At 39.9% G+C, this 25,398-nt stretch overlaps 1 protein-coding gene across 3 annotated transcripts; it reads left to right on the top strand.

The window, feature by feature from the left end:
• The first annotated feature begins 7,391 nt into the window (after positions 1-7,391).
• Positions 7,392-24,263, top strand: Ebag9 (estrogen receptor binding site associated antigen 9). 3 transcript variants are annotated; one of them, XM_075961049.1, is made up of 7 exons: positions 7,392-7,638; positions 12,230-12,327; positions 15,464-15,542; positions 16,221-16,379; positions 17,795-17,902; positions 19,127-19,218; positions 23,527-24,263. In XM_075961049.1, the coding sequence occupies exons 1-7, from the start codon at positions 7,465-7,467 to the stop codon at positions 23,645-23,647; spliced, it is 831 nt and encodes a 276-aa protein (XP_075817164.1). In that variant the 5' UTR covers positions 7,392-7,464; the 3' UTR covers positions 23,648-24,263. The 3 variants fall into 3 exon arrangements, with proteins under 3 accessions (XP_075817164.1, XP_075817165.1, XP_075817166.1); XM_075961050.1 differs by having other exon boundaries at positions 7,637-8,165; XM_075961051.1 differs by lacking the exon at positions 7,392-7,638 and adding an exon at positions 7,837-8,204.
• The last annotated feature ends 1,135 nt before the right edge of the window (positions 24,264-25,398 follow it).

Genomic DNA, 25,398 nt, shown 5'->3' with positions numbered 1-25,398 from the left:
TCTCCCAGTCTCTAAGGCAAACAGGGCCTTACCCAGTTCATTTGTACCAGTATCTTTTGCATGGGAGAGGATATTTTGTAATCCCGATAAAGTGAGAGACTCAGGCAGGATTAATTGGGGTCCATTCACTTTGACTTGAGTATTAACTGGTCACCTGCCCCTCCATTTTCTTTGTTTCTCACATGGCATTCTCTCTCTGCTTTAAATTTTCTGCCCCCAGAATCCCCCCATCTCAATTTTTGTCTGACCTATATTCTATCTCTGTTCCCTTAATGCACTATCACAAATGGCCCCTTTCTATTTTTCTAGCTTCCAAATGTACACCAAATTAAACACAGAAAACAAAAGATTTTTAAAGCCAGGAGAAACATATGAACATGCAACTTTTGTCTGTAGTAATAAGGGTGGTGGGGCTGCGTCCCCAACACCCCAGCCGCCTTCTCGGCTAGCTTTTGCCCCGAAATAACAACACACAAACTGTATTCATTTAATCACTGCTTGGCCCTTTAGCTCTAGCCTTTACTGGCTAATTCTGATATCCCGATCAACCCATCTCTAATAATCTGTGAGCACCGGTCTTACTGGGAAGATTCTAGCCTATGTCCATCCTGGGTCGGAGCTTCATTGCTTGCGTCTGCCTGGGAGCTGGGAGCATGGCGTCTCTCTGAGGTGTCTGCTCCGGAGAGGAGAGCTGTGGAGTCTGAGCTCACTTCCTCTTCCTCCCGGCATTCTGTTCTGTTTAATCCACCTACCTATGTCCTAACCAATAAAATGGGCCAAGGCAGTTCCTTTATTAGCCAATGGCCTTCCTCCATCATTTGTCTCTCTGAGCCATGCTATATAATTTTTTCCAATAAACTGTTCTGGCTAACTTTATGTAAACTTGACATAGGCTAGAGAGACCTAGCCTATTTAACCTCAATTAAGACTGGGCTGTAGGCAAGCCTGTAGAGCATTTTCTTAATTAGTGATTGATGGGGGAGATCCTAGGCCACTGTGGGTAGGGCCATCCCTGGGCGGGTGGTCTCAGTTTCTATAAGAAAGAAAGCTGAGTGAGCCATGGGGAACAAGCCCATAAGTAACAACCCTCCATTGCCTCTTCATCGGCTCTTGCCTTCAGGTTCCTGCTCTGTTTGAGTTTCTCTCCTGACTTCCTTTAGTGATAGGCTATGGATGTGGAAGCGTAAGCCAAAAAAGCTCTTTCCTCTGCCAGCTTACTTTTTGTCGTGCTGTTTCACCATAGCAACATTAACCCAAACCAAGACATTATCTATACCACCTGAATCAGAAAAACCTATACCTTGATTTGACCCATTCTGTGGATAGTCAGAAAACTCTTATCTGTAGGGTCCAGACTCATCAGTGGGTGTTTTCAGCTTGCTCATGTGGGATCCAAATACCAAAACATCAATTTGCCAGTGAAAGAAACTTTACCATTTATTTATTCTGACTTCTTTCTAGACAGTCATTATATAAATTGTGTAATATCAAAGGAAAGTGCCTTCCAGAAGACAAGCAATAAGTGCTTGGATGCTTGGTATCCCATTCATAGGACATAATATATTAAGTAGCTCCATTATTATGAATCAATGGTTGAATACTTATGGAAACTGCACTGCCAGGAACACTATTTGCCCATGAGTGCTGATTTTGTTTGACTAGTTCCTTCTGGTTCAGGGTTATATGAGGATTTGACACACTGTGTATCTTTAAATTAGAAGAAATCTCTAAGTAAATTAAGTAATAGACAGAATAATGAAAAATTTCTTGCACTATATATTTTTCAGATAAAAAGATGTTTCCAAATTATTCCAGAAACTGTACTTCATTCTGACTTACAGCCCTCATGTTTTAAATAGCACTGTATAAAACCAACACTCAGTTACAGAACAAATAGTTATAGTTGCTATGGCAATGGAATCTGTGCCTATAAGCAGAGAAAGTAATTCCTTTTGGGTAAGGTATTTGTTACGAGTGTATCTGGTTACATGACAAGAGCATTTTCACAGTTTTTTTTTAGAGAAATTTATATATTTAGACTGATGAGCCTTTGTATATGCAAATTCTTTCTAAGAAAAAATATACACAACTTAAAATTTTTAGTATTTCTTGTGTGCTTACAACCTGAACTTAATTCTCACTGATAAAAGATTTAATTTCATTTTTAATATTTATTATAATATGAAATAAATAGCTTTACCATAGTAAATGTATAGTATACCTAGTGAAAGAACCAAGGAGCCAAACCAGTGCCATGACAGGCTCCTAATAGCCCTGTAAGGGAACAGGCCTCAGTTTTGGTTTATTGAAATTGAAAAAGCAGTACTTGGAAAGACCATAACTCAGGGGCAGCCAATCAGTAAGTACCCCACAGCCTTATGCAAGCTCAAGACTGCTAAATATAATGGTTGTAGAATATCATTTAAGGCATGTTGCTTTTATTTATGCTACACTTGTTTAACTCTGTGAAGCTGTGACTCTTTGCTTGTTTAAAACACTTGATAGTCTAATAAAGAGCTGAACCGCCAATAGTGAGGCAGGAGAAAGGATAGGCGAGGCTGGCAGGCAAAGAGAATAAATAGAAGGAAAAATCTGGAAGGGGGAGGAGCAATAAGAGAACAAGGAGAGGAGTCAGGAACTAGTCACACAACAAGCCATGGAGTAAGAGTGAAAGTAAGATATACAGAAGTAAGAAAAGGAAAAAGCCCATGGGCAAAAGGTAGTTAAGTTTAAAAAGAAAAAAAGCTGGCAAGAAACAAGCCAAGCTAAGGCCAGAAATTTATAAGAAAGAATAAACCTCTGTGTGATTTATTTGGGAACTGAGTGATGGGCCCCTCAAAGAACAAAAGAGCAAAGAGCCCCAAAGAATAAAAAGAATAAAAGCAAAAAACAGACAACTACAGATAGCTTCTCTCACACTACTGCTAAAAGTTCCTAACCACTAAAGCCACCAAACAATCCTGTAGCAACCCATAAACCTTGTGTCTAAACCCACCAAGCAGGGCCCAGACTAGCTGATCTTTAAGACATAGTGATTTTAGATATTTAAAAGCATTTAAATTTCCAGAATATTGATGTTAATTATTTTGAAAGCAAGTAAAATTCTGTAGTAGCCAGGCCAATAAAAACAATCTACTAAAATTATCAAAAAGTCTATGCTTTCAAACGTCTGTCCACACTCTCACTCAGTGCTATGAGCTGCAAGTCTTCTGTCTTGCCTGATCAGGAAATGGATGTGACTTCATAATCTGTATCCAACTGTGAACAGCTGCTCATTAATAAAACTCTACTAACATTCAAGTTTCATCAGTTGGTTTAAATTGAAAAACAAAAAAACAAAAGAACAAAAAAAAGAGGTATCCTTTGGTGAAAAGCCAGAAATTGGTCAACCACTGAACAGGGTTAGTGCAGAAGACTCAGCCACAGCTAGAGAACCTAAACAATGAAGACCCTCCCAAAGGGAGCCTGAATTAAATGAGGAGGAGGATGGTCAGTAGCTTTAAAATGGGCAAATATTTTATGCACAGAACAGGCAGGATGAACTAGACCCCACTGAGAAAGGCAATATAGAAAATGCCATGCACCTACAATTACTATCAGGAACAGTTACAATTAGGAACAGTTACAATCAGTAACAGTTACAATAAGGAAAAGTTACAAATCAGTAACAGTTACAATCAGGAAAAGTTACCCTATTGAGTGTTTTCTTATGGTAATTTTAGTGGGCTGTTGTGTTGCCCTTTCCACTGAGAATCTGAAAATCTCTTTTGTTCTTCCTACTTTATATCATCCTCCCCAGCTCCAGAACAAGACTTGAAGTTGCAAACTTAAAAGTGCTCTCTAATCGAGGGGCTGGCTCCAAAGTGCTAAGATTTAGCCCTAATAAGTCCTTTGTTTCTTGATTACTTTTTTTTCTCTTGCTGCCCTCTATGTGAATTTTCTCTGAGAGTTTTCCAAGGGTACAAAACACACAGAAAAACTTATTTGGAGCAGGGAGGTGGTGGTGCATGCCTTTAATCCCAGCACTTGGGAGGCAGAGGCAGGCAGATCTTTGTGAGTTCAAGGCCAGCCTGGTCTACAAGAGCTTGTTCCAGGACAGGCTCCAAAGCTACAGAGAACCCTGTCTCGAAAAATGAAAAACAACAACAACAACAAAAAAAAAACCACAAAAGAAAAAGAAACTTATTTGGAAAAATCCTGCAAACTGTGATATTCCTGAATCGGGTATTTGCATTTGGCAGCCCAGTCAGGTTGTTTTGAGAATATGGAAATCAACTTGCTTTAGTGCAAATATGGAAAACTGTAAAAAACACCCTTGGCTAAGTTAAGGTGTCTCAGTCCAGACGGAGGCTGATTCCCCTGTGCAGAGAAAGGCTAGAGACATCCTAAAGGTGAGGCGTGTCTTCATTCCCCAGACTTGCTTGAACTCACACCCGTATTCCAGGAGGGATCCTGAAGTGCTGACCTGTGAGATCACCAAGAAGATTTAAAATATTCTTATTGGCGTTTTAAAAGGAAATTCAGTTTTCAGTCTTTTGTTTGGTTGTCTTGGTTAGGGTTCTCATTGCCATGATGAAACACTATGACCAAAGCAGCTCTGGGAGAAACAAGCTTATTGGGCTCGCATTCAAATCACCCATCATTACTGTCGGAAATGACAGGAACTAAAAACAGGCAGGGACCTAGAGGCAGGAGCTGATGCAAATGTTATGGAGGAATGCTGCTTACTGGCTATCTCCACATGACTTGCTCAACCTGCTTTCATCTAGAAGTTAGAGCCACCAGTCCAGAGGTGGCCCCACCTTCAATTGGTTGAGTCTCTTCACAGAATCATTAATTAGGAGAATGCCCCCACGAACTTGACAACAGTCCTATCTTAGTATGTCATTTTTATTTTCAATGAAATTGAGGCTCCCTCTTTGATAATTCTAGCTCATGTCAAACTGACATAAAACTAGCCAGCCAGTACCATTGCTTTTCTATCGCTCTATGTTGTGAAGCAAGGATGCACTCAGTCACCAGGTTTTCTACAGAAGTGTGTGCCCTCCTTCCTTTTAATTGGAAGTGACAAATTAAAAGAGAAAAAAATCATAAAAAGGAAGAAATTAACATGGGATATAATAAGTAATTTGTAACAAAGGTGTAAATAATAAACTTAAAAAGATAAAACAGCCTAGTGGTGGTGTACACCTTTAGTCCCAGCACTTGGGATGCAAAGGCAGTTGGATCTCTGAGTTCAAGGTCAACCTGATCTATAGGGGCTACACAGGGAAACTCTATTTCGGAAAAAAAATCTCATGTCAGAATTATTGAATTTTGGAAATTCAAAAAATATTGGAAATGATAGATTATTGGAATTTGTACGATAAAAGAGATTATAGTTAAGATACCTGTTTAGCAGACTGCAGGGGACTTCTTTAAAGTGGTCAAGTGTTGAATGGCTATAATCTATGATTGCTTGGTATGTAACAGACTTCACAAAAAGTTTTGTAAGCAGTAAATTCACTTAAAAGGAAACCCAGATTAAGAAATTAAATAATGCGTTTGTGTTTACCTAGAATGCTAAATTCACTTTCTTCCTCCTTGCAGGGTAAGCATAACGAATTGTTGGTTTGAAATGGTGGTACATGTTAGTCATTCCAGAAAACCACGGAGGCTGAGGCAGGAGGGGCTTAAATTCAAGACCAGAAGACTCTCAAAGACAGATAAAGATAATAAAATATGCTGGGTGGTGGTGGTGAATGCCTTTAATCCCAGCACTCGAGAGGCAGAAGCAGGAGGATCTCTGTGAGTCTGATGCCAGTCTGGTCTACAAGAGCTAGTTCCAGGACATGTAGGCCTGTTACATAGAGAAATTCTGTCTCAAAAAACAAAAAACAAACAAACGAACAAAAAAGAAAACACACTAAATTACTAATAAAAGTGTGGAGCAGATTGCAGGGAGGAGGGTGGGCAGAATGCTGGAAGTTAAGTGACAGATAACAGATAACATGGTGGGAGAACAAAGGCAGTTGTCACTTTTTTCCAAATCTTTTTAAAATTGTTTTTATTGAGCTATACATTTTTCTTTGCTCCTCTCTCTTTCTCCCCATCTCCTTCTACCCTATCTCGTCATCCCCACGCTCCCAATTTACTCAAGAAATCTTGAAGAAAAAGACTAGTTGAGAAACAATTTGAAAAAAAGTGTTTTCAGCTTTTGGATATATCATACACACACACACACACACACACACACACACACACACACACACACACCAGCCACTTTCCAACAGTAGCTTAAGGGTTCCTAGTCCAATACAGTCATAAACTCTAAGTGGTTCTCAACCTTTCTAATGCTGTGACCCTTTAATACAGCTCATGTTGAGGTGACCCCAACCATAAAATCATTTTTGTTGCTATTCATAACTGTAATTTTGTACTATTAAGGGTTGTTCAAGCCTTAAAAGGCTTGCACCCACAGCTTGAGAACAGTTGCTCTAGGGTTTACTAGCATACAAGATAGAAGACAGCATGGAAACTCATAAATAAGTACAAGGAAACTGTCTAGGCTGTACACTGTAGGGGAACAAGGGTCTATGGGAGGTAGAAGGAAAAAAAGGGGGTGGTGTAGTGGGGTTCAAGATACAATGTATCCTTATGTGAAAGCATTTATATGGGACACAGTAATATGTACAATGAATATGTACAATAAAAAGTAAAAACAAAACAAAAATAAACAACATAAAAATATCCTATTCCAAGAGAGAACCACAAAAGAACAGGAGCTTGGTAAAATGCCTAGCCCTGATGCAGGCCAGGATATAACGAGGAACTTAGAGGAAATGCTCGTTTACGTCCAGTTAAAAACTGAACTAAGATTTTAGTCGAGCAGGCTAAATCCTGGAAGAGACTTGTAAACGTCTCAAGTGCTGCAATAACTGGAGTCTGTCCTAGTCCGTTTTAGAAGCTCCTCCAATGCTTCCTAATGTAGAGGCAGCTTCCCCTTGGCCCCATCTGGCGGGCAGGTTTTTACGAATGGAGCAGAAAGGGGATAGGTCACGGGCAAGACACTCATCTATACTAAAGAAAAGGAGGAAACTTGGCACAAACCCAATCGCTCCACGACTAAAATAAATAAATAAATGAATAAATCAGGGAAACCAACAACTACCGCTATCAAAAGGCCAAAGCTCAAGCTTCCTTATCACTGCTGTGCTAGCCACGCCCTCTACGCCCATTGGCTTGCGGCTTGTACGTCAAAGACGCATTCTATCTTCTTATTGGGCCAGAAGAGACCTGGGGCGGGGTGCGGAAGGGAGAGCCTGGAGACAGCAGTAGCTCCGCCTTGGAGGCGGGGACTGGGGCGGGGAGTAGGGCGGAGCCTGAGCGGATCCGGAGTCCGGGGCGGGCTTTCTGGCGAAGGGGCGGCCATGGCGGCTGCGCGGCGGCAACGGCGGCTGCGACGGAGCGCGCGCCCGGCTTTGAATGAGCGGAGCTGGGGCTGAGCCGGCCGAGCGCGAGCTCGGGGAAAAGCCGTGTGCGCGCCCGCGCGCCCGCCGGCCGAGCGCGCGCGCGTGTGTGTGTGCGCGTGCGCGCCCGCGCGCGCTGCCCGCGGCGGATCGGAGCCTCCGCCGGGCGGGCGGGCAGGGGGAGGGGCAGGTGAGTGTGTGCGGCCTGCGCGCGCCCGCCCGCCCGCGAGTGGGGGCTTGGCTCGACCCCACCCGCCTCCTTTCCACCCGCGGTCCCCCTCTGGGTCGTCCCGTACTTCCTGCTCTCCTGCCTTCCTCTTCGGCCCTCTTCCCGCGACCTCCTCCACGCCGGGCCACTCTGGGGGGGGGACTGTTTCCGGGTCAGGGTGACCTGTGGGGCGAGCCCGGCATGGCTAGGAACCGGCTGAGTCCGTGTGCCTTCGCCATGCCACGCGCACCGCCTGGGACACCGGCCTGTGCGCTGCCGACCCGGAAAAGCCCCGTGTTGAGTCTTCCCCAAGGGCAATGTGCCTCCTTCCTGTCCTCCCTCTCCGGGCCTCTCACCTCCGGGGCCCGAGGTCCCCAACCTTGGAATCCCAGCCCACCCGGCTGGCTCCCACCTCCTGTAGTGTAGAGCGCCTGGCATGATTCCCGCCGCCGGGCGTGGGATTGCGTAACCAGAAAGCTCGCGAGTTGTTTTGCTCATCTGTGCAGTGGGTATGATTTTCGTTTTTTCCCCCGTCGGCCAGATTCTAGGTGGGTCACGCGAAAGTGAAAATGATTTCAGTTAGGAAACTCTCCGCGGAGTCATTTCACCAGATGGCCCACCTAGATGGCTGCCCCAGCGGGGTCACATGCGAAGGCCCCATGGTACAGAGACGGTTTTTACTTCCAGCTTGCCAAAACAGCGCTGCTGGTTCTGCTTACTTGCCTCTGCTGGTGACCCGTCGTTTTTCCTGTTTGGGAGCAGGGGATTTTCATTGGAACCTTGGGGATTTTTAACTTTAGTAGTTCGGGGATTCCTTTGAGTTTGTTCTGTGCTGCTGTAGATTGTAGGACTTTGGAGTGTTTGTATGAAAAGGCTCGGGTTGTGAAGTACAGCACTAAATGACGCGTTGAATGGGTATCACTACTTGGCGTAATGAATTGTAGGCTGGATCTTTACTCCAGCATGTGATCAGTGAGCTCAAGGAGGGATTGACTTCATGCAGGATTCTTTTTCTTTATGCTTTCCACCCCGGCTGTAGAGAGATCTTTCTCAGTTGACACAACAGACATCTCATCCTACTTGCTTGATCGGAGATGTCATTTTCTCAAAATTCTTCTGTCATATATAAAGTTTCTGAATTTTGTTAGTCATTTTAAGGACTGCTTTTTAATCCATGTATTTTGGTAGTAGGCTATTTCAATATTGCCTGGTTCTAGAAAGCATTTTAAAGCACCCAAATTACAAAGTAGACCCAAATATTTTCCTAGTTGATAGGGTATTTTAGAAACCAGACTGTAGCGATATGTATACGATTAAACTAATTTCAGACGGAATATGTAGGGAGAGTCAGACCTTGGGATCTCTTCCAATTAATCCTGGTTTATAGGCCATGTTACCTGGGAATGGTGAAACATTTGGACTACATCCCGAACATGTTACGGCCCAAGGAATGCTGGTTCCTTTTCATTCAGGAAATATTTGAGCGCATAAATGCTGGCTCTGCCTAAGATTTAGAGATAAGAAACTGAGGCACACTGGAAGGGTCCTATCTTTCTAGGCTTTTTCTTTTGAATAAAGTAGATGTAGAAAGAAACTCAAGACTACCGAGTAGCAAAGAGGGTTTCTCTGTGCAGGGAAGTGTTTTCTCCTTAAGAGTGTAGCATATGTTACAGAGTGTGCGCCAATATCTCTTCACCTCTTTTTATTTGCAGTGTATGTACAAGTCCTGAGTAAGATTTGTCTACGAGTCAGTGTCATTGATAGAGTGTTACTTAATAGCTTGGGTACATTTTCCCCATTTTAGTGAAACTGGTTGGAAATTTTATCCTGGAACTTATATCTCCCCAGATTCATGAGGATGTTTGAGACTAGTTTGTTCTTGGTTTTCAAATTAAATCAATGTAGGTTTGAATGCAAGCAGTTGTATGAATGTGGAAATGTGCTCATTCTGTTTCTGTCTACTAGATGAGGAAATATCTATTCACTAGAAAGAAGTTCTGTAGGTTCAGTTAGCTAGTATTTAGGTGGTGCTTGGTTCATAATGGTTAGTAGATTGTAGGTCTCTTTCATTAATTACAGAAGCAGATTTCTCACAGAATCGGAATGCTGTTGTTAAGAGGGAATTCTCTTCTGTAATCAGTAATAATTCGACTTTCTGGTTTTTCACTTAAACTTGAAATCTTATTTCTACTTTTTGTTGGAGTCATTCAAGGTGACGGGTATTACTGAGTAGTGACACTTTGGATGTATAAGAAGTGTAGCTCCTCAAGACTGAATGAAGTTTGTTCTCAGCCTAAGGCGGCACCCTGTCACAGTACCAAAATAGTAAATGTCTTTTCCCCCCCCAAAAATCTTGCAGGAATATCTCTTTGCTGTATGTCCTTTCCTAGTGATGTATGCCATTGAGCTATAAAGCTACCTTTTAAATAATTTTTCTGAAAATTTATTTATTTATTTGTTTGGTTTTTTGAGACAGGGTTTCTCTGTAGCTTTGGAGTCTGTCCTGGAACTAGCTCTTGTAGACCAGGCTGGTCTCGAACTCACAGAGATCTGCCTGCCTCTGCCTCCTGAGTGCTGGGATTAAAGGCATGCGCCACTGCTGCCTTTATTATATTTTTTAAAATTTACCGGGAATTTTTATTAATGTATATTGACTGTATAAATTACTGGGCTCCATTATATTTCATTTCTTTATGTAATGCAGTTTGTTTTACCCCCTGCCCCCCATTACTATTGTTCTTCTGGCCCCCATCTTCTTACAAATAGTACCACATCTATTTTTGTGTCTTCCTGAATTGGAAATCTAGCTTGTACAAACGTTGGGGAAAATGCTGTCTTTGTCTTTCTGACTAGCTTATTTTGCTCAGCAATATGGTCTTTATTCCATCCATTTCCTGTGCAGGGCACTAATGCTTACTCAAATTTCTCTTTGGAAAGTTTGCTTTTCTATTTGTTGACAGGTACTTTTGACCAATCAACTTTAATGAAGCCTTAATTCACCATTTTATTCTGTTCATTCTACTTATAATGACGCATCAAATATTTCTTTCAAATTTTGTTTTGCAAATGATAACAACGTACCAGAGAAGTATTGGGTAGGGCACATAGGTAGTATATAGATATTACTATGCTGTGAAGTAGAAAAATGTGAAGTTTTTCAGTGGAAAAACACAGGCTAAGAAGACTATTCCACCAAGAGGGTAGGAAACAATATGGACAACTTTGGGAAACCAAATAATGCTTGTAAGCCATTGGCATCTCTGAGATTCGTTGAGAAAAAGGAGTCAGCTTTGTTGCAGGTTTTGAAACCAACTACACCACCTTGGGGATATTTGTCATAAATTGTGTGTGCGTGTGTGTGTGTGTGTGTGTGTGTGTGTGTAGTACTTGAAGAAGGAGATCGGTAATGTGCTCTTGGTTCCCTTTTGTTTAGCATCACTGTTCTTTGCCCTTGCTCAGTAGTGAGCCACCTCCAGCCTTGGACATTGAGTAGGCCATTCAGTTAAGATAGGCAGTCTTCATGTGCACAAAAGTACATGGGCGTTGCTAAGAGAACCTTGTGGAACTTTTCCGTTGTACCTTTAGTAGTCTGCATTCTACTGTTAACCCTAGAACCAGAAAGGACTAGCTGTGCTTCTTCAGAAGGAGCTGCCAGTTACTGACTACAGAGTAGTCAAGCTCAGGACCATGACAGTTAGTGTGTTTTCCTTGCTTTCTTGTTTTCTTCCTTCCTTTTCTTTACGATTTGGCTGTGTGTATTGAGCTTTTATATTGTGGTATAATATATAAATAATTTATGCAACAAAGCAAGTCCTGTTTTACCACTCAGGTTAAGATACAGATCTTAGTTTCCTAATGCGTCTGTATCTCCCCTCTCATCATGAGAGGCAAATATTTCTTATTATTTAATTTTTAACCTACTAATGTAAAACTTCATTTAGTTGAGGAAACTTCATTATGAGCTATCTTTAAAAACCTGCAAGTTACTGTTGGGTATGATTTGTCCTTATTCCTCAGAGACTAGATTAATAGACTTACTAAGTGCAGGCCCAAGCATCACTGTTTCTTTGAACAGATCACTAAGTTTGCAGACCTGAACTAGATGGGTTTTATCCTTTGCCTGAACTTACTAGCTATGCTTAGAACATGTTAGCTGACTTGACTCAGTTCAGTTTCGCCATCTGTGAAATAATGAGAGTATCTCAAGGTTAAAATGTTGAAAATATTTTTCATAGTGCTATGTTGAGGTGAATCAAATTTTAAAAGGTATAGAAAGGTTTAATATATACTATGCTGTCCTTTTTTGAGCGTTTAAATTGTAAGTAAATTTGTACTAGTTTAGGCAAAGCATTTTTTAGAGACTGAGGATGAAGAGTATTCTTCCTCACAACTATAAAATGACTTACATTGTATTGGAATTTAATGTTATAGTTGTATCTTTTAGAGAAAAATGAAGATGTCAAATTTCTCTTAGTGGATAAGGACTTTTTAGTTTGAATTCAAAAGAAGAGCATGGCTTCAGCAACGTGTCTAATACATTGTTTCTGTGTGCGTGTCTTTCCTTTTCCCACAGGTTTTGGTTCTCGCCATGGCCATCACTCAGTTTCGATTATTTAAAGTTTGTACCTGCCTGGCGACAGTGTTCTCATTCCTAAAGAGACTAATATGCAGGTAAATGATTTCTGTATTTACACTGACCTATTTGTCTCTTTATTGGTGAAGATTACTTCCTAACTTCAAAAGACATGGATATCGTATTTAAACTAGCTGTCCTGCTTAAAGTACGCATTAATCTCTATGCTTTTTCAAAACATTTTTGCAGATCTAGAAAGGATATCAGTTGTTTTTGTTCTTTCAGATGTTCACATCTTCCATTTAAATATATTAAGTAATTAGTCCTGTAAAATTTTGGAAAGAAGCAGACCAAGGTTAAATAGTACCGTGATAACAGATAATATGTATTCTCTCATGATTGGAATGTTTAGAAGTGGTTAGGCAAAGTTAAGCTTAGATATTTCTATGTATATTTCTATATAAGGGCTATTTTTGTATTTATTTTTTAAACTTTCAACAGAGAGGGGCTGGAGTGATGGCAGTGGCTAAGAGTTGTTGCTGCACTGGCAGAGAACCTGGGTTTGGTTCCTAGCATCCACATGGTGGCTCACAGATCTCTAAACTCCAGTTGTGGGGAATCCAGGGCCCTCTTCTGGCTTCTGCAGATAGCAGGTGTGCACATGATGCACAGGCACGTATAAGATATACACAGACACAGAAAAAAAAAAATGGATTTTTGAGACTTTAAACAAAGAAACTATAAAAAAGATGTGTGTGGCCAGAATAAAGTGTTTGGCTACATTTGGATTTCCTTAGATTCCAAATCCTTCTGTCTCAGCACATGACATACTCTATCTGTGGCTTCTCAACTCCAAGGTGCCACAGGACTCCCCGGGACATTCAGAAGTGTGTTCTAAGGGTTAAGAGTTTCCAGCAGAGCTGCAGTGGTCAGTAGCTGCTGAGCACTGGTAGAATCCAAATTCAGACAGCTCATATTTGCAGCACTGGGATCTGTAGCTTTGTTGGTAACATATCATTACAAAGCTACGTTCTTAGGTTGTAATTAAAAGTCATTATGCCACCAAAATTAATGTAGAGCAGAAAGTGAGGGTGTCTGTATTCAGTGTGATTGAAGGCTTCAGAGGCTATGTAATGCCCAAACGGCATATATATTTCAATAGTAAAAATTTGTATTTTATTCCAAATAAAAATAATAATTTTTATTTTCTGCCTTTTTTTTTCTTTTCTTGTTTTGAAACAAGATGTTGCTATTTCCCAAGCTGGCTTCTATATTTCTGTGTAGGTTAGGCTGTACTCAAGTTTGCATTCCTCCTTTCTCAGCTTTTTGGTCATGAGAGGGTTAAGAAAAGAAAGGTATATGTGTATTGAGATTTTCAATTGGCTACAAAGAACTTAGGACATCTATAAGTACTGAGTTGTTTGGGCCTAAGTCTTAATCAGGAATGGTTCATGCCTTTAATCACAGCATTTGGAAGGCAAAGGCAGGTGGATTTCTGTGAGGGAGCCAGAGCTGCATAAAGTGACTCTGTTTCAAAACAAACAAACAAAAGCTATCAATCAGAGGAACTGTTAGACTGTTAGGTCTTTTGGCGTAAGTTTTCCAGAGAAGCTTAGTGATAGGTAGGGTAGCAGGAAAGCAGATGTAAGTGGTAATCAGCCCTCTCTTCAGAAGGTAGTTTAGGAAGGTACACACAGTACTAGGGTGAGCCTGTTCAGAAGTTAGCATATTGATGAAATGCTGTGGAGTTGAAGAGATCACTGGGAGATGAGAAGTCAAGAAACACATGGAAGAAATGGAGTGGTTGACCCTTGAGGATTTGGTGAAAAAATGTTCTAGTCAGAGAATGAAAAAGAGTGACCAGAAATTTACTAGGGAAAGCAGGATGGGAGTAAATGCTAGTACCAGACAGAAGTCAAAGGCATCGTCAACCATTGTCTTGGAGCGTCGATGTCTTCATGTGTCTGCAGTTTCTAAAAGTCTAGTCAGTGTAGGTTAGTGTTAGAATAAGAAATGATATTTGGTGCCATATCAAGGCTTTGTTTGTTATCACTGTGAGTTTCTGTTGTCAGTGTCAGCATGTTTAGGACTGCATACATTCAGTTGTAAAGAAAACCAGCTCTTTATTAGGGTAAACTTAGGTGTCAAAATGAAGCTGGATTACGTGTTGTAAAATTCCATACTTGTGGAATAAATTTTGTAATAGGCTGTAATAGTTTTGTCTTTATAAAAGTGAATAAAAATAAAGTGAATAAAATAAAGCTTGTGAATTTGTCCTAAAATAACCCCCTTTGCTCTAAGGGAATGAGTTCCAGACTGCTGGGTTTAGTGGCTACTGTGTTTTTATATCTCACTATGTAGCTAATGTTATTCTAGCTGCTTTAAATACATTTCTTAGTTAAAGCCTTAAAAGAACCTTAGAAGTGTGGCTATCCAGTTGACAGATGAGGATACTGTAGCTGATGAATTAATTCTCATTAGCATCAGTAAAAAAGCTTTGAATGTCTTGTCAGTGTGGATTCTTTAGCTCATGTTAACAGCTGAATGATATTATATCCTGATTAATGTAGTATTTCTCTACAAATCCTTAGAAATCAATTGGTTTAGTTTAGCTAATTGATTTTCAAATTTTTCCTTTTTTAATTAATTTATTTTATTCCATGTGCATTGATGTTTTGTCTGGATGTATGTCTGTGTGAAGGTGTTAGATCTTGGAGTTGTAGACAATTGTGAGCTGCCATGTAAGTGTTGGGAACTGAACCTGGGTCCTCTGGAAGCAGAGTCAGTGCTCTTAACTGCTGAGTTGTCTCTCCAACCCCTGATTTTTAAACTTTTTAATAGTTGAATACTTAATTTTACCAAGCAATCTATGAAATGTAAAACCAGTCCTTCCTGATTAGTAGCTTAGAGCTTTATCTTCAGAACGCAGAACACTGGGGGAGCACAAGGCTCAGAGGGGCTTGCGTTTGTGTTTGATGTTCAGTTCATCCCAAATCCTATAAATTTGTCTATAATTCTAATCCTAACCGAAAAGCAGCTACATTGCCTAAGATTTGGGAAACATTGGCAAGATTGCTGAGTCATGCTTTTTCATCATAGCTTTTGGGGCAGTTATTGTTTAAAACAATAATTATAAAGTTGAAAAGTCCCATTTTCTGAGTAAATTATTATCTAAAATGTGTTTTCATGCATGCTTGTCTGGGTGTTTCTTGAAATATATCCTGTTTCTTTCAGATCTGGCAGAGGAAGGAAATTAAGTGGAGACCAAATAACTTTGCCCACCACAGTTGATTACTCGTCTGTCCCTAAGCAGGTAGTCTGTAATGGAGGTGTACTCCAGAACATGGCTTTCACACTAGATAAACTGCATCAGAAAGATTGGGTGGTCAGGATTCTCGGTGATTTTCTTATCGTTTGCTTACTTTTATTCAGTTCTTTATATTGTGTGTGTGTGTGTGTGTGTGTGTGTGTGTGTGTATCTTAACATCTAATTTCTCCCCTACTGATTTTAAGTACCTGCTACTTTTATGAAACATTTAGCATTTAAATTTTTGTATGTATCCTACATTTATATCATCGTGGGGTTGCCATTTTGTAATTAGTTTTGCATGTGAATTGAGATTCACGAATTCCTGATATATTGAAAATTCTGGTTTGTTTTTTGGGCATTTGTTATCACATTGAGACTTTTACTTCCCTCATGTCTTGTGGAAAATATTGATACATTTTTTTTTTAAAGTCAGGTGATTCTTTTGGTTAGGGTTGAATGGAAAGTTCCAGTCTACCCTATGTGTCCAGTACATGTAATGCTAACTCAGTTTTCAAAAGCACCTGCTTGAAGTAGTTTCAGAGTGTGGTTTGAATTGCATATATGTCTGTGGTTCAAGAGAGTTTTAAAACCAGTGTCTCAGAAAGCCTGTTTCTCTAATAAAGGTCGAGGTGATTGTTAGGTTGTCCTTTTGTGTCTCACAGTTCAATCAATTACATTTAGACAGATGTGGAGGAGTGGACTTCCTGGGATGAAGATGCACCCACAAGTGTCAAAATTGAAGGAGGGAATGGGAGTGTGGCAACACAACAAAACTCTTTGGAACAGCTGGAACCTGACTATTTCAAGGACATGACACCAACTATCAGGAAAACTCAGAAAGTACGTGGAAGATTCATGCTTTTGGAGTTTAGAATGCTTCCTAGATCCTCAGTAAAACTAGAGAGTATAATTGTGTTCATTAGAAAGCCTGTATATCACTTTGTTTTCTCTAAGATTAAATAAAATGTTATGTATTCACATGACCTAAAACAGATCTAATAATGCATATTCGAAGTTTTCTAAGTTAGCTAAGTATTTCCAGAAATTCTATTGGCTCTCAGATAGTAGGTGTTAGTCTCTGCTAAGAGAAACTTAAGCCAATAAAATTAGCAGTTTTAAGAAGTTCCAAGTATGATGATATCTATACATTAATAATTTCCCATCATATACCATGTACAGCTCTTGTAACCAGTCCTTGGTAGAACACTGTAAAGTTGTGAATTTGTTAGCTTTCCTCCCTTTTGAGGTGAGATGAGCTTGCATAGAGATGCAGAGATGTTGGAAAGAGCACAATGACAGTTTCCTGTTCTTTTACCAAAATAGGAGAATACTGGAGAGCTCATAATGAACCCTGACTGACTTTCTCATCACTCAGCCAATTCTGCTTCCCAAAGTAGCCACTGAATAACTTTTCTGTTGTTTGTGTATCACATACTGCTATTCCTGACACCAGTCATGCATACTGTCCTCTTACACCATAGTGTGATAAATAGTTAGTTCTGCTTCATCTCCTTCTAATGGTGTCGTGTTAGTCCATTCTGCTCTTCTATTTCAGAAACTCGTACTTTTTATTCAAATACAGGAACATTCTATAAAAATGTTTGTATATATGTAGATACATATATTTTATATAACATGAAAGTATTTTTTATTCAGCACTCCTTATGTATTTTCTTGCTGTCTTTTTCTTAGTTTCAGCTACATATATGCGTTTTTCTTTTTTAACTGTGTTCAAATATTCCAGTAAGGAAGGATACTTAACAAATTTCTCAGTTGATGTATATCTTATATTGTGGAACTATATTGCTGGGATTTAGTATATTATATCATGCCTTATTACATTAATTTAGATTAAAGGTGCTTTTCCTGAAATTTACAATATTTCAAGTAAATATATTATAATACCATTCCACGTATTAAAGATGGTAGGTATACTTTTGGTAGAACATATTAGATATGTTATTATTTTATTTAGTAATTTAAAGTACCAAATTAAATTTTAGTAACCCTCATAAAACAGGGAGAAGGAAAAGACAAGATTTTTTTAAAATGAGATACAAGTTTTTTTGATATGAAGCTGATTTATGTTATAATTGCATGGGAATTTTGGTACTGTTTACAGAATAACTCTTACTTCATTGTGTATTATAAAGACAAACAAGCACAATTTAAGCAATACCAAATACATTGATGAATTATTTCTATGTGGTTTTGTGTAGATTATCCTTGTAATCCTGTTGTCATTTATGTTTCAGATTGTCATTAAGAAGAGAGAACCGTTGAATTTTAGTATCCCAGATGGTGGCACAGGTTTCTCCAGTAGATTGGCAGCTACACAAGACATGCCTTTCATTCATCAGTCAGTAAGTATGCCAGTGCGAGCTAGGGTCAGCCTCTCTCTCTCTCTCTCTCTCTCTCTCTCTCTCTCTCTCTCTCTCTCTCTCTCTCTCTTTCTTTTAAGAAGAGAAAAATTCTCAGGACATTGAAGAAATTTAAAATTTCATCCAAAGCTTTATCAATATAATATTGAGTCAGATTACAAATTATATTGGACACTTAGTCAGGGTAACGTTATACACAGAAAAGACAGAGCAAAATTTGATGATATTTACATGTTAGAATTATAGGAGTTATCTCTAAAATGACTAAGGTAAGTTTTGACTTAGGGATATTTTTCCTCACAGAGTAAGTTTACATTTAAGCTGTGATGTAATTTAAGATAAATTCAAAGTACAAAGTTGCCAGTGTCTGCACCACTGAAGAAAATGTCTTTCTGCCCTGCTCCCATCCTCCAGCTATCAGTAAATGCTTGTAGGTTGTCAGGTGCAAAAGGGGCCTCATGAGCCCTCCCCACTTCCGTGAGGGGATGCTGAGAGGAGCTCTTCATCGGCGAGTCTTGTGCAGTTAGTCACAACTCCTGTGAGGACTGGAGTGCCCTTGCTATGCCATTTCAGAGAGGCTACATTTCACAGTGCTTTACCCATTCCTCCTGCCCCTTCCAGGTGTTTTCTGAGCCTGGCTAGCAGGTCTTAGAGGCTTCCTCTTAGAGTTAAGCATTCAGCAGTCACTGATGCTGGTCATTTTGAGCACTTAGGAGTCTACAGAAACCAGAGCTGATTGGAAAAAGAAGCTTCTCTGACTAAAGCTGACAGCAGCACCAGCTTATAGGCATAACGGTAAATCTTTAGAAGTTCATTTAGTGAGCACAGCACGCCTGTTCCCTACTCATGCCTACGTCCTCCCCAGCCATGGACTGTTGACCATGTTTATAGCACCAGCTGTGAATTCTCTGCTGTGGAGCAGACCTTAGATGCAGTCAGAAGTGGTTGGCTCCATGAGGCGGGCCATTATTATACCAGTCGTGCAGAACATTGTTTACCACTTGGGAAAGTCACACATCACAGCATTACTGTGAAACCTGCAGTTCTCGGCAGACTAGAGGCTAGATCATTTATGCCTGATGTAGGGAATGGTACAGTTTGGCTTAGACTTAAAACTGCTCCTTTTTTTTTTTTTTTAAACTGAACCACTGTGTAGAGAAATGACGGCTGTTTACGATCTTAGTTTCTCTTTGTTTTCCAATGTAGTCAGAACTAGGTGACTTAGATACCTGGCAAGAAAACACCAATGCCTGGGAAGAAGAAGAAGACGCGGCCTGGCAAGCAGAAGAAGTTCTGAGGTATGCAGATGACATTTATCTGACACCTTGAGTACAATGCTTGAATTTATTTCTTGTGTTTAAGATCAGGAAAGCCTACTCTGCCAAATGTCTGTCTGTCTCTATTTTTCCACACTGAACCTTATAGAACTTGTTTCTTATTGAACATGTTCTCAATTCCAGATTTCATATCTCATTATATGGATTTAAAGCACTGTCTAAATCAATGAATAATAACCTTAATGGTAAAGATTACTTGCCTATACATACCACGTGGTAGTCACAATCTCCTTCTGTGAAATGTAAGCCACCATGATACGCTGTTCTAGATTAGAAGTTGTCATTTTGATTTTATTGTTTCACAGTTTAATATAGTGTCTGAACTTCACATTTGAATAGAAGTAGCTAATAAAGTACCCTTAAAGTCTCCATGTGTCTTACCTTAGTGTCCACAAAAGTATCATAAAACAGGGAAGTCAGATTAACGACCCATGCTACAGAAAAGCAAATATTATTCTGTAGTTTTAAAGTTCATTTTTGTTCAATGGTCATTCTATATTTCATTGAGTAATAAACTTAGTTCTTGTACTCCGTTTTTTGTTTGTTTGTTTGGTCTTTTGTTGTTGTTTTGTTTTGTTTTTGAGACAGGGTTTCTCTTTGTAGCTTTGGTGACTGTCCTGGAACTTGCTTTGTAGACCAGGCTGGCCTCAAACTCACAGAGATCCACCTGTCTCTGCCTCCCGAGTGCTGGGATTAAAGGCGTGTGCCACCACCACCTGGCTAGTTCTTGTATTTCTAGGATGGGTCAAAAAATAAGGTAAGAAGAGTGAAAAGCAGAACTGTGAGTGTTATTATGGATGCAACCTCACATGTCAATCTGTCTAGTCTCTGTGTATTTAAGATCATCTAGCAAGGGGCTGGAAGATGGGTTGGTGAGTAAGAACACTTGCTTCTCTTCCAGAAGACCCAGGTTCTGTTCCCAGCACTCATAGGCTTCAGGGGATTCAGTTTCTCCTTCTGGCCTCTGTGTGTACTTGTATACACATAACACACACATACATGCAGGCTCATGCACATAAAATATATAAAAATAGCAAAATATAGTGATAGAATTTTTCTTTTAAAATTATGATTGTTTTTGCTCTATGGGTACAAAATGAATTACTTTTTCCTTGTACTTATTTTTATGTTTTTTTGTTCCTTTTTTGTCTTTGATGGTAAATTTATAGTAACCGTAAGTAACCAGCAGAGGGTGCAGTTAAATAGACATTTTGTTTTGTTGTTTTTTTTTTAAATCGTGTTTTCAGCATGTCTTTTTGTAAATGTTAGAGGGAATCACATTTTTAAAGTTGTGAGAGTTTTTCATATTTAGCTTTTATTTGGTCAGTATAAATGAGTCTTTAATAAAAGGTGTTTTTAAAATTGTGAACTAAAGTAATGATGTTGCAGGGATCATCAGACAGACATTTTTATCTGAATTTTAAAAATAATAGTTTCAAAAATCACCTATTTTTAGGAAATTTGAGGGGCTTTAATATTATTTTTGTGTGGCACGAGGATAAAAGAAAGAGCTGTTCATTTGACTCTAATAATTTTAATGACATTGTTATGGAATCTTTAGCCGTGAACGGAGCATCTTAATGTTATTATAAAACTTTCCATTTTCCATCATCTGTCTTGTTCCTTAAAACAAAAATGAAAACAGGAATATTTTACATTATAATGACAATTTAATTGAATGAGATTATTAAGATTAGAAAGACGAAAATCATGCTGTGTGCTGCACAAGCATGGGCCATGGAGGACAGGAGGACATGGAGGACATGGAGGACAGGAGGACATGGAGGACAGGAGGACATGGAGGACAGGAGGACAGGAGGACATGGAGGACAGGAGGACAGGAGGACAGGAGGACATGGAGGACAGGAGGACAGGAGGACATGGAGGACAGGAGGACAGGAGGACAGGAGGACATGGAGGACATGGAGGACAGGAGGACATGGAGGACAGGAGGACATGGAGGACAGGAGGACAGGAGGACATGGAGGACAGGAGGACAGGAGGACATGGAGGACAGGAGGACATGGAGGACAGGAGGACAGGAGGACATGGAGGACAGGAGGACATGGAGGACAGGAGGACATGGAGGACAGGAGGACATGGAGGACAGGAGGACATGGAGGACAGGAGGACAGGAGGACAGGAGGACATGGAGGACAGGAGGACATGGAGGACAGGAGGACATGGAGGACAGGAGGACATGGAGGACAGGAGGACATGGAGGACATGGAGGACAGGAGGACAGGAGGACAGGAGGACAGGAGGACATGGAGGACAGGAGGACATGGAGGACAGGAGGACATGGAGGACAGGAGGACAGGAGGACAGGAGGACAGGAGGACATGGAGGACATGGAGGACAGGAGGACAGGAGGACAGGAGGACAGGAGGACAGGAGGACATGGAGGACAGGAGGACATGGAGGACAGGAGGACATGGAGGACAGGAGGACAGGAGGACAGGAGGACAGGAGGACATGGAGGACAGGAGGACATGGAGGACAGGAGGACAGGAGGACATGGAGGACATGGAGGACAGGAGGACATGGAGGACATGGAGGACAGGAGGACATGGAGGACAGGAGGACAGGAGGACATGGAGGACAGGAGGACATGGAGGACAGGAGGACATGGAGGACATGGAGGACAGGAGGACATGGAGGACAGGAGGACAGGAGGACATGGAGGACATGGAGGACAGGAGGACATGGAGAATATGGAGGACAGGAGGACATGGAGGACAGGAGGACATGGAGGACAGGAGGACGTGGAGGACGTGGAGGACAGGAGGACATGGAGGACAGGAGGACATGGAGGACAGGAGGACATGGAGGACATGGAGGACATGGAGGACAGGAGGACATGGAGGACAGGAGGACATGGAGGACATGGAGGACATGGAGGACAGGAGGACATGGAGGACAGGAGGACATGGAGGACATGGAGGACAGGAGGACACGGAGGACATGGAGGCGTGTGGCATTGCTCCCTTTTAGACAGACACTGAGCGTTGTGAAAGTGGATCTGTGTCATTGCCACCCTCAATCCTCTAGCCGTGTGATCAGTCCAATGAGTCTTTACTCTAGTACTGAAGCAATTCCAGACTTGACTCTGGATGAGTAATATATTTGCCTTCAGTAATCTGAATTATTTCTTGTGCCTGGAATGTTCATTACTGATATTTTCATTTTAGATAGGAACTATGTCAAAGTTTATCTTCTTATAACCTATCCAGTCCTTTATAATTATTTTCCTTTCTACTTTTTAATGCTAATGCTTTGACTTAAGTAGAGCTAATGTAAAGTCGGTTTTCTTTAATTTTTTAAATGTGGTTAATTGACAGTGAAAGTTGGAGTGTTGGCACAAAGAATTTTTTCTCCTTTGTGGAATTTTGGTCATCTGCAACTGCCCCCTTGTATTTATAATTGTTACTGAAAATCAGAGGTGTGTGAATGCATATGAATATTTATGCATTAACATCATTTTCATAAACTTTAAGTTGTACATATGCAAATTTAGATGCCCCAGTCTGAAGTGTTCTGCATAGATCTAGGTCTTCCTATTCCATGCTCAGTGGTAACCTGTGCTTTCCCTCTTCAGTCTTCCGTATTGAGTTACTGTCTCACATCACACCCAGGGTCCCTCCCTCTCTCCTGTGTCATCTTTCTAGGCCCAGTCTCCCTTCCTACACAAGCCAATTGAGCAGAGTGTTTCTGTCATCTCTAGTCCCTGGAGTTATACCGGGCTAAGAGCCAGCTAGAGTCGTAGTGTGAAACTGATAAATTCCTGCTAGTGATGGCGCTGCTCAAATGCTAATCTGTAAATTCCTTGGTTCTGATCCATCTGAAATCCTTTCCTCTTTGCAATGTGTTTTTAACATCCTTTAGCTAATTTTTAAAAATCTATTTAATAATGAGAGAATTAATTACAATATCAAACTGTTTTGGATAGTTTCCTCCTGAAGTAGAGAGTTTTTGTAGAAATGAGGTGAAGGAGGAAAGTAAGAAGATATGGGTTCTTCTTCCTGGAGACATTAGTGCTGTGACTGCACACACCTCAGCTATACAGAAAGATAACATTTCTTTTTGTAAAGTCGTCTTCTAAGGATAAGCAGAAGTACTCCTATTGAAAAATCCTTGAAATTTTTAGAGAAATGAGAATATTAAACATTTATTTCTTGATTATAAGAAGATACCCTTTTTATAATTAATTTGCTATTTTAGCTGTGCAGTATTTTATGAAAGTAAAGATGCAAATGTGTTTCTTTTCAGGCAGCAGAAAATTGCGGACAGAGAAAAGAGAGCAGCAGAACAGCAAAGAAAGAAAATGGAGAAGGAAGCACAGCGGCTGATGAAGAAGGAGCAGAACAAAATCGGGGTGAAACTCTCCTAACACACGCTCCCCCCACCCCCCTGCTACACCCCAGTGCCAGTAGGAGAAGCCAGGACCTGCCGCCTACACAACAAGCATTTGTATGGACTGGAGATAATTTTCAGAATACAAATACTGCTTGATCTTAATGTGTTCATCGAGCCATCCAGGACACCAGGATTCTCCCACAGTACCTTGAACTGTCAGTAATCAAGACTCAAAACACAGAAATGATGAGACAATTATTTTCTTCAACATGTTCCAAATATAAGACAATTGTTTGCTGTAGAGAAGTTATTTCAAGTGGAATATACCAGACCAGTACCTCTCAAGCTAGTGTTTCTAGCTGAATAAAGTGGGTGTAAATAATTTTATGGTAGAAAAGTACTCTGCTATCTATTATGCTTTCATTCATTGTGCATAATTATAAGATAATTTTAATAGTCTTTGTTGCCATGATCACTTGACACAAATTAAACAAAGTTTAAGTGGGGCTTTATACCTCCTTAATTTTGTTTTCAGGTAGTGTTGATGTACATTTTCTTTAATTTGAACTGGCATTGTTTGGTACAACATTAAGGAATATGATTTGGATTTTCATGAAAATACATTAAATGCAATAATTTTATTTATCAAATATTTTGTATATCCTTATTTTCTTTTGGATGGTATTGTAATGTTATCTAGAGCTGTAATTTATAGTGCATGTATAAATGTTGAGAATCAGCTGCAGTGACAAATCTGTATAACTGAAGAACTAGCATTAGTAGCTGTTCCCTTTCATTACAGAGTCAGGATGCTCTCATTGTCTTTAAGGATCGTAGCTCTTCATTCTTCTTGAAAGCCATTAATTTTCAAATGCAGAAAGCCTTCAGTTTTAATTGATTTTATGAAAGTGATTCTGGAAATTTCTCTTTTTTTATCTTACACAATGCAGGGTATCTATATTTTTGGCTAGAGAACATTACAGATTCATTACAAACAAATTATAAGTATTTTTTGTTTGTGATACTCATTGACTTGTTTAAAGAAATAATTACATATTGTGTTTTATGGGGAAAGATCCTATCTCACAGTTTAAAATACCATTAAATTTTCTCCACAATTAAAATATAACTGGCCTGATTTTCTGTAGCTTTGGAATGTTTAAAGATGCTTTACTTCCTTCAAAGTTATTAGCCAGGATTAACATTTTGTGGGGCTTTAAAATGTCGTAGTGTACAGGCCAAGCATTACTAATATGGTTGAATTAAAGCAATACTTCATAGAAAAACCAGTAACTGTACATTGAGACTTTTAAAGTTTTCTTAGTCTGAGATTTGAGACTTAATTATGATCAGTTGACTAACTGGTGGGAGGAGGTTTTGGTCACCAGACCACATTGCCAGTTGCCGTGTTTACTGTTTCTCCAGTATATTCCCAGCTAGGTAGAATTTAACTGAGAATTTTAAGAATCTCTTCTCTCCCATGCGTTTGGTTTAGTCATTGTGAGAGTTTTATATGTAGAAGTCATAAAGGATAATTTTCCCTTAGTGTAGTTAATGTTACTGCCTTCTCCCAATAGTAGTAAGTACTGAGGTCCTCTTTAGTCAGGCTTTTTAAGTATATGAACTAATATTTATGTTTATCTCTTTAGCTTTTGAGAAATAAAAAAAACAGAAATTGCAGCTTATATGATCGACTAGGAAGAAATAGATTACTCTTTAACAATTGTGAAATATTTTCACCTAAATTTATATGTAAAATTGGGTATATGATCCCTGCAAGGTCCA

This window comes from Microtus pennsylvanicus, chromosome 2 (assembly GCF_037038515.1).
Source record: "Microtus pennsylvanicus isolate mMicPen1 chromosome 2, mMicPen1.hap1, whole genome shotgun sequence".
Lineage (NCBI taxonomy): Eukaryota > Metazoa > Chordata > Mammalia > Rodentia > Cricetidae > Microtus > Microtus pennsylvanicus.
Note: the sequence above shows the minus strand (reverse complement) of the source record. Positions and strands in the feature narration are given on the sequence as shown.

What these genes read in the sequence shown, in the direction of transcription:
- Ebag9 (XM_075961049.1), top strand. Translation starts at nt 7,465, where the DNA reads ATGAGCGGAGCTGGGGCTGAGCCGGCCGAGCGCGAGCTCGGGGAAAAG. An exon ending in GCGGGCAGGGGGAGGGGCAG is followed by an intron (nt 7,639 to 12,229) that starts GTGAGTGTGTGC and finishes CTTTTCCCACAG; the next exon opens with GTTTTGGTTCTCGCCATGGC. An exon ending in CTAAAGAGACTAATATGCAG is followed by an intron (nt 12,328 to 15,463) that starts GTAAATGATTTC and finishes TGTTTCTTTCAG; the next exon opens with ATCTGGCAGAGGAAGGAAAT.